Genomic DNA, 13,619 nt, shown 5'->3' on the forward strand with positions numbered 1-13,619 from the left:
AAATCGCGTTGAAAATTGTTCACGAGTCAAAAACAATGAAGAGCCCACCAATAAAGCTTAAATTGAAGACCCTATAAGAGAATTATACTGTATGGACAATTATTCTATTTTGCAGTATGCTGGACAGACAATGTTAGACACGAATTGTTGACAAAAAATATAATTCTGATCAGGTGGGGTGTGCTAACTAATAAAACTAAGTCTGCCACAACAAATTAAATTGGAAAGTGTTTCTCATAATTTCTATGCTGTTAAAATATAATACTTTAATCAGACAAAAATATTTGCATACAATATTTGTGGTAAATCAAACAAAACTAATAAATAGTTGACATCTAATAATATTATGAACATTTTTCGTTAATTATTTCAATATACCATTAAAAAAAAGTTATTATCTTTTATTTTCTTCTCCTCAAATCTCAACTCGTGATTAACATTATTGAAGTAGTAGAATCTTCCATTACAAAGCCGGATAAAATAAAAATAACAAATTAAATAGCACAATTAAAAATTAAGTTATTCGAAATAGCTTCAAGTCAGAAAACTCTTCTAGCGTAAGTCATATAGAAATCAACATTTGGGAAGATCTGCCGGTGGGGGAAACAACTTCTGATTGGGTAACTTGCCATCTAAGACCACCCAAGCCATCTTCAATCCCCAATTTGTGTGGATCTCCAAGTGACAATGCATAAACCACACACCTGCCAACATGTACAAAATGTTAAAATCATTAAACTGTAGAGAATAATAATTAACAACATAGCTACATCCCAAGCATGACATTAAAATCGAGACCTGGATTATCTGCTAAAAATCTTATAGCAACCCATCCCCCAGAAGGAACACCAACAGTGTTTCTTTCTACAGGGTCAACTAGATTGAAGTTTGCAGGGTCCTTATTTGGATTGAAATTGCCAAAGCCTTGTCCAACCACAAAGAAGTTAAATCCATGGAGATGGAGAGGATGGCTTTCAGCACCAAGGATGCTTGTATCTTGCATCACTAACTCCACACTTGTGTTGAATGGAAGAACCACTACCTTTGTTCCATTTCCCACCATTGTGTTGTTTGGTGGATTTCCTGTATAATTAAATGGAATGATAGGGCTACTTGGGAAGTAAGGACTGTAAACCCTTTTTGATTGACCAGAAAAATGGGCTTGCAGGAGGGCAGTATTGTTTGGGAGTACAAAAGAAACATTGTTAATTGAGGCTGCAAACATTGTCCCGTTAGGCCCTTGACATGTTTTGTTACCTTGGCATGGATTTGTTCCAAACCCAACTGTGAAGAAAAAATGTTTGTCAACCTTTTGAGGAACATTAGCTGGGAATTGAGGACTGGCCAAGCTACGGAGTTTGTTGGCAAATTTGGTTGCAAATGAAGTGTCGTTTAGAGCAGGCAACACTGGTTTGAGGAGTTGAAGTTTCTTCATTGGGTTGGTGGAGTGTGAACTTTCATATTCAAGAATTCCTGCGACACTAGAGTTGTCAAAGGTGCCAAGACCTGTGACATATGGCCTAGCTAGCATGAGGAATTTGGCATTTGGGAAATGAGATTTGGTGCTTAAAAGTAGATTAGTGGTTTGCCCAGGAGCTATGAGAATGGTATTGGTTTCAAAAGGTTTAACATAAACAGCATCAACATCAACCACTTTTACAGTGTGGTTTGCAATGCTGAAAAACAGTTCATCATTAAGTGCAGCGTTAATCAGACGGAGAAGATAAGTCTTTCCCGGCTTCACCTTCAACTTGAATGTATCTACAATACAAACATCCAAGTATATATACAAGTCAACTACCTCTTCACGTCCTTTTGAGTTTAAAATTTATGGTTACAAAAGATGGATGCATAGAGTAACAAGTAATAACTTACCTTTAGCGGAGCAATTATACAATGGGCCTGGAAGCCCATTAATGGTATAGGCATCCGAGACATTTGGGCCTCCACCAGTTTGTATAGCTTGGGTTATGACTGCCTCTGGATCAGCATTCCACCACTCTCCTGTACAAAATTCATGCATATTGTAATTTTCTGTTAGAAGATTCATCGAAGGAGAGAACATTTGTGATTACTTAAGTGTAATGGTCAATTACCAAAGATAATGGGAACTTCTCTGTGGGGTTTAGGAAACGGGTAAGGAATACCACGCTTTGGAAGAATGATTATTGGACCATAAAGAGTAGCTCTTAGCCATGATATGTGGGCATGCCAGAAAAGTGTGCCTCTCTGGCCTACAATGGTGTAATTGTACACATAGCTCTGGCCTGTTTGTATTGGGCACTGGGTCACATATGCAGGCCCATCAGCCCAACCCGTTCGAAGCTGCCTAATACCATGCCTATTAAAAAGAAATAGATCAAGTAATTGATGTATGTTTTATTAGTATTAATATTGAGAAAATAATGCTCTATAATCCTATACATATACGTGAAAATTTTCAATTACCAGTGAATGGAGATGTTGTTTTGGACATGGTTGACCACTTTAATAAGTAGACGATCACCCTCTCTTGCTACAATACGAGGACCAGGAAACTGTCCATTTACTGATACAATGCTCTTTGTGTGGCAAAGTCTTGTCACATTTTGCAATTTAATCTGTAAGAAAGAACAGTCAGAGGTCTTAATATAAGAAATAAAAGTACCAAAAATTAGTACAAATTTTTGAGACATACATCGAACTTATAGTGCCTTGTTATTGCAGATGCATGTTGAGGAATAATGGCAAGCATGGAAATGAAAAAGAAGACTCTGATCAGAAATGCCACGGAGGGAAGAACATCATGAACACCCATTTTGCTATATATGTATCTATCTTTTTTGTCAAGAAACACTATACATAGATAGTAGGACTTGTAATGAACTCGAAAATGGTAGCTAGTTATATACTCTCCTTGAATGTGTGCTGTTGTTGATCAAAAGCTTTTAGGCATGGTACGTATGTATAAGAACTAATAAATAAATAATAATTAATTTGATTGTCTTTGACACCACTCTAAAGTTGTTCAAACAACTGATGATCCTATCTATATTATAATTTAATTCATGAAACAGTACATTTCGATCAACCTATCAACTTCAGTGCCTAATTATCAACCAATCAAAACATCCGAAACCTTTTCCTCACCTCCTTTTTTTTCAAGTCGAAGCCACATCCTTCTAAAAAATTATATATTTAATTTTTTATGATATCCCATAGCTTCATGAACATACTTTTATAGGTATGGGACTGCGACCCGTGCACTTATATAGTTATCAAAAAACTATTATTCATGATTCAACATCGCTATTCGCTTTGCATGCTAGCTAGCTCTAGCTAGTTATACGTACTTTAATTAGGTTATATATATCTTATAAGACAATTAATTATTTTTTTTCTTCCGAAAATGAATAATATAACATATAAATACAAAAAAGAATAATAGTAAACATGTTAGGTTAGTACGTAATTAATAATCTGAGATTGCCCAGTTCCAAATACACTTACACACACAAACACTACATTAATTTCAAGGTCATTTTTATTTAATTATTTTAAATAATATCTCATGCATACATATATATACTAGATACAAATAATGTACATTTATTTAATTTTATTTATAGAATTTATTAATTATTTTTATTAACTTTGTATGATTGTCATATAAATTTTAAATAAATAAAAAATGTTATATATAAAAGGATGCCATTTTTATATTAAAAAAAAAATAAATAAAGATATTGTTTATAGTTTTTAAAAATATATATAATTGTTGACGCCGTTTTTCGTCAACAGATAAAAGAAGAGCACAAAAACAATGAATAACGATAGCCAAACGGAACAAACAAATCAAACACACGGTTTTTTACGTGGTTCAGCAGTTAAATCTACCTAGTCCACGAGTCTCTGTTATTGATCTTAAGATTATCTCTGAACAATTCTTTAGCATGAATTCTCCAGAGTTTTTCTCTCAAGGATCAGAATTTCCATCCTTTACAATGGGGCATGACTTCTCTATTTATAGAGAATGATGCAGAATACTATCCCACATATTTTGGGTAGTTACTTTTTTGTGAATAAAATAAATGGCTTTAAATGCCTTTAATCAGATAAAAAAGGAAAACGTCCCTGAAGACCAGGGAACGCATAACTGACTAAATAATATCCCACGATTCTTGGGGATTTACATCAATAAATGAGGATTACATCTCATGTTTACAATACTTGTAGATATTCAAGGTGGTTATAGCGTATCTCCAAGGCTTCAGCATCTCAGGTTTCATGTCATTGTGCGAGCCACTGACATCTCTCGAGCTAACATTGCTTTCGAGATAGTACACCGAGCTCAAGACCCATGCTCCGAAGTTCCTGAAGATGAAGGTGTTCTCGGAGCTACCTTTCGAGATCGAGATCATTTCGAGGTCACCACATTCGAGATCATATATCATACTTTGCAGGCTCGATTTATCATCCTAGAGCATACCCTAACCCTCACGAGACCATTTAATGCGAACTCAGCTTTCGAGGTCATATTTACTATGGCTCGAAATCTGGGTATAACATCTTGTCCCCTCAAAAGTATTTGTTCGAATCCTAAGAGAAGGAAACTTTTGAACTACTTTTTCCGGGAACCGTACCGTCACACTCTTGAAAATGGACACGCGTCAGCCGGGTATTGCTCACTTTAGGTACTTGAGTACCTTGGGAACACGCCCACGATCATCCGTCTGACAACTTTTCGGCGCCTTCTTGTCATTAATCCCCATCCGTTCGATCTTGTGAGGATTTCTCCTGATTAATTTAATTTTCCCACCTATATATACAAGACCCCCTTTTCGTCTTCTTCTTCACGTTTGTTCATCGTAAGCCAGGAAGGAAAAAACAAGAAAACCAGAGACTTTCTTAAGAAGCTTCTGTCCCGTGCATGTTCTCTCGACCCAAGAAACAAAGGAATCCTGGTCTGTTCGAGTCAGTGAGTTCTTTCTTGCAACCTCTTCTCCAAACGACGATTTTGCTGCAATCACCATCACTGTGTAAGTATGCCATTTTTGTTTTCAGCTTTTTACCCATACTGTTCTTGTTGTGTATGCTAGTTTACGTTCTTAGAATGATACGATAGGAAGTTTTGAACCGATGGGCTTTTAGGCCTTCTAGATTTTCATTTTGGTTGTTCGTCTCTGGTTTATACCCAGCTTTGTCGTTTGAACGAAGTTTCAACTTTCTGGTTTTGAAAATTTTAGGCCATGTTTCTTGTATACTAAGTTTTCGGGTAAAAACCCTTGTCCTTGACAATTGCACGAAACCCAAAAAGGCCCTTCCTGGCTAACCGCCACCTTTCTTTCCCTTGAATTTCGGGATTTTCAAAAAATCATCCACGCTCCTTTTCTTTCCTGTGGAACACACGCTCTGACTCTTTAGTAAGGGTCTTAATACTTAGTTTCTTGTCTTTAAATCTCCGAGTTCATCCCATCTAGCTCGTGATTCTTGCATGCATGGCCCTCACCATTTTTTCTTTCTCGTTAGATGTCATAGAATCTGGAAAGACGGTGGGGGTCACTACGAGCAATCCCTTACGAGCCCAAATCTCCGAGCCCGGAATCGGTCTTTGCCCGGAACCAACGTCGGATTAAAGAATACGAGATCGCACGCGAGCAAGAAGACATTCGAGCCCACTATCGTCGCCAGATAGACGAGGTTATTGAAAAGAAGAGAAGAGTTCTTCGAGAAGCCATCTATCCGGAGCCCAACCCAGGCCCTAGGCCAGTTCCCCTCGACCCTGCGTTAAAAGTCACGGTTGCATACCACCCAGGGGAACTCCAGTTTTCCTTAATGGCGAATCCTTCGTCTTCGCAGCCTAGGAGGGAGATGTTTGAAGCCGAGTTCTACCAGAGCTCGGTTACCACCACCGACCAAATAACTGATATCTTGGCCCTCCATGGCCTTAGTTCGTTGGACACACTGAAGTGTCGAGCTCCGACTAGGCATGAACAGAGCTGTTTCGCCCCTGGGGGCCGCGATTCCAGTGTAAAATACGCGGCCTGGAGCCAGGAACATATAAGGGCAGGAGCTTTGCTGCCCCTGAAGTCCTTTTTCAGAGACTTCATTGATTTCGTTGGGTTGGCTCCATTCCAACTCCACACCAATTCATACAGGGTGCTGTCTGCCCTGAGGTCCTTGTTCCACGAGCTGGGGTGGACAGGGCCTTCACCCCAAGAGATTTTATATCTCTTTTGTTTGAAGAGTAATCCCTCCCAAGCTCGGGGAGGAGATGGTTTTTACTATCTTTCGAGCTACCCCAAAGAGACGAAGATCTTTGAAGATCTTCCGAACCACCCTCCTGACTTCAAGAAGGCTTTTTTCTGGACAGACGGTCTGTCCCCGTCTCGACATCGTTCATTCAGGCGGATTCGTAAGTATTCTCGTTACTTTTTATTTTTGAGCTCGGAACTTTAGCCCTTAAATCCATATTTAGTTGAAGTGTATCTCGCCTTTCAGCTAACTTTCAGCGTCCCACCCCTGACGAGACAATGAAGGGGCACAGAGAGACCTTGCTCCGACTCCCCTACGGCAGGAGATCTCTCTCATTTCTATTACATGAGGACAAGCTACAAGCTTGCGGGTTGTTGGGACAGGGCCAGTCAACCTCTGACTGGTCCAGTAAAAATTATGAACGCTGGGAGGAAGTGCCATTGCCCACAAGCATCCTTCCTCTGAGGAGAGAAAGGAGGGCATCTCTCCCAATTCGCTCGAGAAGTCCGCGGTCGGGGAATGAGGCCAATGACGAAGCCTCGAGTTCGGACTCAGATGGAGGTAAAACCCTTCCTACTTCGCGAATGTGGTCCCCCACTTTATTAAAACACAGGCCCAATAGACTAGTCTCGTGCCCACAGGATAGATACCACTTCTACATATGGAGTTGGGTAGATGACTGTGTCCATAGGTTTGATAGTGGGCTCGGGAAATACGACACTATGTACACCACGGATGAGGTGTGGAATGGGATAGCTGTGCAGTATGGGACCAATGATTATAGGGACCTCTCGAGGTTATCACCAACTTATAGGGAAGGCACTCCCCTCGCCTCTTCTGAAGACGGGGGAATTTCATGGTCCCCAAGCTCGAGCTCGGGGGAGAGTCTCAGTTAGGTTTTTTCTTCAACTGGTTTCCATCTTTTTTCAAATTTATTATTATTGTTTAACTCACTGTCATTGTGCAGGTACCATGAATCCCGACCTCGACGCCGTGCTTTTTAGCGATGGGGGAGCTGGCGCCCAGAAGAGTAAACGCCCGAGGATACCAAAGAGATCCGACCGACCGTCCAAGGTACCTAAACATCGCGAGACGACTCCCACGGCCCAGACCACTGCGAACACCTCCAAGGAACCGACTGCCCAGATTGATGGGTCAGGCCCGTCTGTATCCATCTCGCTGCCTCCCACCGAAACCCGGTTAACAGTTGTTCGGCCCCCGAAGAAACCTTCTACCTCAATGGTTCAGCTGCCAACGGCTCGAACCCACACTGAGGAGTATGTACTTGATGGTGCCGCTGGGACAGAAGGGGCTGTACTCAGCTCGGACGTCCTTTCTCGGGTAGGTCAGAGCTTTTCTGGCTTTGGCGCCGACCACTGGGATCTCGTGCGCAAGGCCTCGGACTGCAACACTCTTTATGAGAAGAGTATCGAACTCACTGCCGTGGTAGCCTTCTCAACTCTATTTTAAGTATTTATGCCTCAATTCGCAATTCTGATTCGTTTGTGTTTCAGGCCCTTGTTGTTTCAGCACAGCTCAACTATAAACTGACCAACGAGGTGCAAACGAGCTTGTCTCTGGCTCAGAAGTCGAAGGATCTCGAGCTTAAGATGGTTGACGAGCTCAAAGACTTGAAGTCTGAACTTGAAAAACTGAAGACCCGTCTCGAGGAGCTGGAAAAGTCAAATGCTAAGCTCGAGAAGGCCAATGCCAAGCTCGAAGAGGAGAAATCTGCTACCCTCGACCTCATGGAGAGCGAGAAGGTCCGCCTCCTGAACGAGTCTAAGGAGCAGAAGGAGAAAGCGGTCGACCAGGCCATGTACAAGCTTTGGGCCGACAATGCCGACCTCGACACCAGCTTCCTGGGTCCTCTCGAAGCCACATATGTTGAGCGGTGGAATGCCCGTCTTTTGGTAAGTGTAGCTGCTCGAGAGGCGGCCCAGCAGGATAGCCATGCTATTCGTCCTGGAGGGTCTGGTGATACTGATGCTGAGAAGGCCAAGGATACTCCTCTTCCTTAAATCCGATCTCGGAGAAATCAGTTATCGGGGCTGCGTCCCCTCATTCCTGTAACTATTTAAATTTGTGCCCACGGGGCTGATACAATTTCTTTAACTATTCCTTTTATATGCTTTACATTTCTTGGCTCGAAATATTTTGCATATTCTTACATTGATGAGCTAGTTATGTTTATTTAATTCATACAAACATAGTTTAGATTTAGGCTCGAAATTCGATGCATTCATGCATAGTTTATTCGAATTATCCGCTTCCAACCTCGTTATTTATCAAGGTCGAACATTACTTTAACCATGAACTGAAAAGTACTTATATGGCATGTAATATGAATGATTTGGTTATATCTTTTTTTAGTCACTTTTCCTCATCCTCAGTATTTTGGCTCCGAGGTTAAGAGTTCGAAACTATTTTTCTAAGATATTCCAGCCTCGACTTTGACTTATCTCGCAATAGGTTTAGGCTCCCATTTATCATCGATCGATAATTTGGCTGGTTTGTTCCAAACCTGTTGTGTTTGCACATCTGGTTAACTCCAAATATTTAGGTTTTTTTTTTTTTATGGTTCGGTTATATCCGAACTATCTAAGCTCGCGTATTTGGTCATGTCCAAATACTTTATGTTTTTGATAATTCGGTTATGTCCGAACTATCTAAGATCGCGTACTTGGTTATATCCAAATACTTTATATTTTTGATAATTCGGTTATGTCCGAATTATCTAAGATCGCGTACTTGGTTATATCCAAATACTTTTTTTTTTGATAATTCGGTTATGTCCGAATTATCTAAGATCGCGTACTTGGTTATATCCAAATACTTTATATATTTTTTATTTTTTAAGCTGGTGGTATGTATACCAATGATGCCCCCTTAATATCCTATGAGTGTGACCATAGGTTATTAAATTAAGAGAGATTGCAAAAATAAAAATAAATTACATGTGAAACAAAGTAGACCTTTTATTTGATGAAATTAAAAAACAAACTAATATAGATAGAACATCATGGTTACAGGCAACACTTTTCCTATACTATTGATAATAAGGTCTAAGGTGTTCGCCATTCCATGCTCGTGGTATCAGGCTCCCATCTAATCTCGCCAGTTTGTACACGCCAGGTCGGATGACTGATTCTATCTGGTACGGTCCTTCCCAGTTTGGCCCGAGCACTCCAGCCGCTGGATCTCGGGTTGCTAAGAATACGCGTCTCAATATCAGATCTCCCACTCCGAACTTTCGATCTCGAACCCTTTTATTGAAATATCTTGTGGTTCGTTGCTGGTAAGCAGCATTTCTTAGCTGAGCCTCTTCCCTTTTTTCTTCGATCAAGTCTAGGGTTTCTTTGAGCTGAGTGTGGTTTGAGTCCTGATTGTAAATTTGAGTTCGAATTGTTGGGATTTCAACCTCGATGGGCAACATTGCCTCGCAGCCGTACGCTAGAGAGAACGGGGTATGTCCCGTCGATGTCCGAGCTGTAGTTCTATATCCCCAAAGGACTTGGGGTAATTCCTCGGGCCATCGTCCCTTTGCTTCCTCCAACTTTTTCTTTAGAGAACTCTTGAGAGTTTTGTTAATGGCTTCGACCTGACCATTCGCCTGAGGGTGAGCCACTGACGAAAAACTCTTTATTATGCCGTTCTTGTTACAAAAGTTGGTGAATAAGTCGCAATCAAACTGGGTTCCGTTATCAGATACAATCTTTCTTGGTACTCCATATCGGCATACGATGTTCTTTACCATGAAATCTAGGATCGTTTTCGAAGTTATGGTCGCCAATGGTTCAGCCTCCGTCCATTTTGTGAAGTAATCAACCGTGACCACAGCATATTTTACTCCTCCTTTGCCAGTTGGGAGTGAGCCTATGAGGTCGATGCCCCATACCGCGAAAGGCCATGGGGATGTCAACATGGTCAGTTCGGAAGGTGGAGCTCGGGGTTTCGTGGCGAATCTTTGGCATTTGTCGCACTTTTTCACGTACTCGAAAGAGTCCGTTTTAATGGTTGGCCAGAAATATCCTTGGCGTATAATCTTCTTGGACAGGCTATGCCCCCCGGTATGGTCTCCGCAGAACCCTTCATGAATTTCTTCAATAATCTTCTTTGCCTCGAGAGGAGTCACACATCTGAGCAACGGCATGGAATACCCTCTTCTGTATAGCCTTCCGTCCAGGATGGTGTAACGAGGAAGTTGATACATTAGTTTCCGAGCCTGATTTCGATCTTTTGGAAGAATTCCATTTTCGAGATAATCAACTATCGGGCTCATCCAGGTCGGCTCTGTCTCAATCATACACACATCTTCCTCGTCTGGCTCAATAATGCTGGGTGCTGACAGGTGTTCTACGGGTACAACATTCAGCTCTTCATTTTCGGCGGAAGTGGCGAGCCGAGCTAAGGCATCTGCATTTGAGTTTTGCTCTCGGGGAACCTGTTCGATTGCATAAAACTCGAAATACTCTAATGCGGATTTTGCCTTTTCCAGATAAGCTGCCATTTTTGTGCCACGAGCCTGGTATTCTCCCAAGATTTGATTAACCACGAGCTGGGAGTCGCTGTAGCAATGTATAGCTTTGGCCTTGAGCTCTTTTGCAATTCGTAGTCCCGCAAGTAAAGCCTCGTACTCAGCTTCATTATTAGATGCTTTAAAGCCGAACCTTAAAGTAGAGTGAAATTTGCTCCCTGCAGGAGTGATCAGAATAACTCCTGCCCCCGCTCCATTTTCATTTGACGACCCGTCGACGTAAAGTTTCCACAGCTCGTGGGTCGTGGTTGTTACCTTGTCGTCGGCTATACCGGTGCACTCCACTATAAAATCCACCAACGCTTGTGCCTTAATGGTCATTCTCGGATGGTAGGTGATCTCGAACTGTCCGAGCTCAACAGCCCATTTAAGGAGTCGACCAGACGCCTCTGGTTTAGACAAGACTTGCCTTAGTGGTTGATCTGTTAGTACATGGATAGGATGTGCCTGAAAGTAAGGGCGGAGCTTGCGAGATGAGTGGATTAGACTGAGGGCGAGCTTCTCCATCAGTGGATATCTTGACTCTGCCCCCAGTAATCTTTTACTGATATAATAGACGGGTTTCTGTATTCTCTCTTCTTTTCGAACGAGCACCGCGCTTATCGCGTGTTCGGTAGTTGAGAGGTATAGGAACAGTACTTCCCCCGTCTCAGGCTTCGATAGGATGGGCGGTTCGGCTAAGTGCTTTTTGAGCTCCTGAAAGGCTAGCTCGCACTCATCTGTCCATTCGAACTTCTTACTTCCTATCAATAAGTTGAAGAATGGGAGACCGCGGTCCGTTGACTTCGAGATGAACCTGCTCAGAGCTGCCATCCTGCCAGTCAAGCTTTGAACATCTTTATGCTTCCGAGGCGAAGGCATATCGATCAAGGCCTTTATTTTGTCAGGATTAGCCTCGATCCCACGAGAGTTGACAATGAAACCCAGAAATTTTCCTGAAGACACCCCAAAAGTGCACTTCTGAGGATTCAACTTCATGTTGTACTTTCTGAGCACGCCAAAGCACTCTTCGAGGTGATCAACATGGTTCTTGTTAAGTTGAGACTTTACAAGCATGTCATCAACATAAACTTCCATGTTGTTCCCTATTTGCTCTGAGAACATCATGTTTACGAGCCGCTGGTACGTGGCTCCGGCATTCTTGAGTCCGAATGGCATGACATTGTAACAGTAGAGCCCTTTATCTGTGATGAAGCTCGTATGCTCTTGGTCGGGGGCGTGCATGGGAATCTGGTTATATCCAGAATAGGCATCCATGAATGACATCAGGCCATGCCCCGCCGTGGCATCCACGAGCTGGTCAATTCTTGGCAGCGGAAAACAGTCTTTCGGGCAGGCCTTGTTGAGGTCCGAGTAGTCAATGCAGGTTCTCCACGTCCCATTGGGCTTCGGGACCAACACTGGATTGGCTACCCAGTCAGGGTAAAAAGCGTCCCTAATGAAATTGTTTGCTTTCAGCCTGTCAACTTCCTCCTTTAGTGCTTTCTTTCTATCCTTGTCCAGCTGTCTTCGCTTTGTTGCTTCGGGGGAAAGTTTTTGTCTATATTCAATGTGTGGCTCGCAACATTTGGGCTTATCCCCACCATGTCTGAGTGTGACCATGCGAAGACATCCTGGTTTTTCTTGAGGAACCAAATTAATTGCTATTTTTCCTCGTCTTGGAGGTGTTTTCCGACCTTTACCTTCTTCGAGGGTTCAGCATCGTCGAGCTGAACTTCTTCGAGCTCTTCCAATGGTTCGAGGTCAACTTTCTCCTCGATCCTTGGATCGATTTCCTCGTCAATTTCTAAAACCGTCCCATCCTTATTTTGTATGATAACGAGTGCTTGAGCGCTCGTTTGTTTCTTTCCCCTCAAAGAGATGCTGTAACACTCTCTCCCTGCCAATTGATCTCCTTTCAATGTTCCGACCCCGCTCGGAGTTGGGAACTTAAGGGCTAGATGCCTTACAGATGAAACTGCCCCCAACCCGACCAGGGCGGGTCTCCCGAGCAGTACATTGTAGGCAGATGGTAACTCTACTACCACGAACTCCATCATCTTGGTCACCGAGACTGGATAGTCTCCCAAGGTCACAGGGAGTTCGATGGACCCCATACAGGCGGTTCCTTCTTCAGAAAAGCCGTACAAAGTGGTTGCACAAGCCTTCAGGTCGCGAAGGGAGAGTCCCATTTTCTCTAGTGTTGCTTTATAAAGAATGTTAACTGAGCTCCCATTGTCTATGAGAACTCGGCGCACTCTTTTGTTGGCAAGCTGCAGGGTGATGACTAATGGATCATGATGAGGGAACTGGACATGAGAGGCATCTTCCTCGGTGAAGGTTATAGGTTGGGTTTCAACTCTTTGGCTTTTTGGTGCCCTTGGTTCGGGTTCATAAGGAGACCCGTCCCCTGTCTTCAGCTCATTCACGTATCGCTTTTGAGCATTTCTACCCCCTCCTGCGAGATGAGGACCTCCCGAGATGGTTATTACGTCCTCTCCATCTATTGGCGGGGGCCTGTCTTCTTCTCGAGATCGGGAGTTATTATTCTGTGCCGCCGAAGGCGCGGCTATTCTCTGGCTTGCAGTAGTCTGTCCAGTACTCTGGTTTTTGACATACTGCCTAAAATAACCTCTCGAGATCAACCCTTCGATCTTGTCCTTCAGCTGTCGGCACTCATCAGTTGTGTGTCCGGTATCTCTATGGAACCGGCAATATTTGCTGGAATCCCTTTTGGACTTTTGATTCCTCATTGGGTCCGGACGCCTGAAGGGGACCTGGTTTTCATTAGCCAGGTATATGTTTTCCCGAGACTCGTTGAGCTCGGTGTGCACTTTATATACGGAGAAATACCTTTCTCCTTTCTTCT

The 13,619-nt window shown here is 42.7% G+C and overlaps 1 protein-coding gene across 1 annotated transcript; it reads right to left on the minus strand.

Moving 5' to 3' along the window:
• Positions 1-380: 380 nt before the first annotated feature.
• On the minus strand, positions 381-2,886 carry LOC133788476 (laccase-17-like). The gene is made up of 6 exons (XM_062225970.1): positions 2,678-2,886; positions 2,449-2,600; positions 2,097-2,341; positions 1,876-2,004; positions 799-1,761; positions 381-704 (listed from the first exon to the last, which is right to left on the minus strand). The coding sequence occupies exons 1-6, from the start codon at positions 2,795-2,797 to the stop codon at positions 574-576; spliced, it is 1,740 nt and encodes a 579-aa protein (XP_062081954.1). The 5' UTR covers positions 2,798-2,886; the 3' UTR covers positions 381-573.
• Between the last annotated feature and the right edge of the window lie 10,733 nt (positions 2,887-13,619).

This window comes from Humulus lupulus, chromosome 7 (assembly GCF_963169125.1).
Source record: "Humulus lupulus chromosome 7, drHumLupu1.1, whole genome shotgun sequence".
Taxonomy (NCBI): Eukaryota; Viridiplantae; Streptophyta; class Magnoliopsida; order Rosales; family Cannabaceae; genus Humulus; species Humulus lupulus.

Coding starts and splice junctions, on each gene's coding strand:
- LOC133788476 (XM_062225970.1), bottom strand. CDS start 2,797: ATGGGTGTTCATGATGTTCTTCCCTCCGTGGCATTTCTGATCAGAGTC. Junction 2,342..2,448: donor AACAACATCTCCATTCACTG/GTAATTGAAAAT, acceptor TCTTTTTAATAG/GCATGGTATTAGGCAGCTTC. Junction 1,762..1,875: donor GTATAATTGCTCCGCTAAAG/GTAAGTTATTAC, acceptor TTTGTATTGTAG/ATACATTCAAGTTGAAGGTG.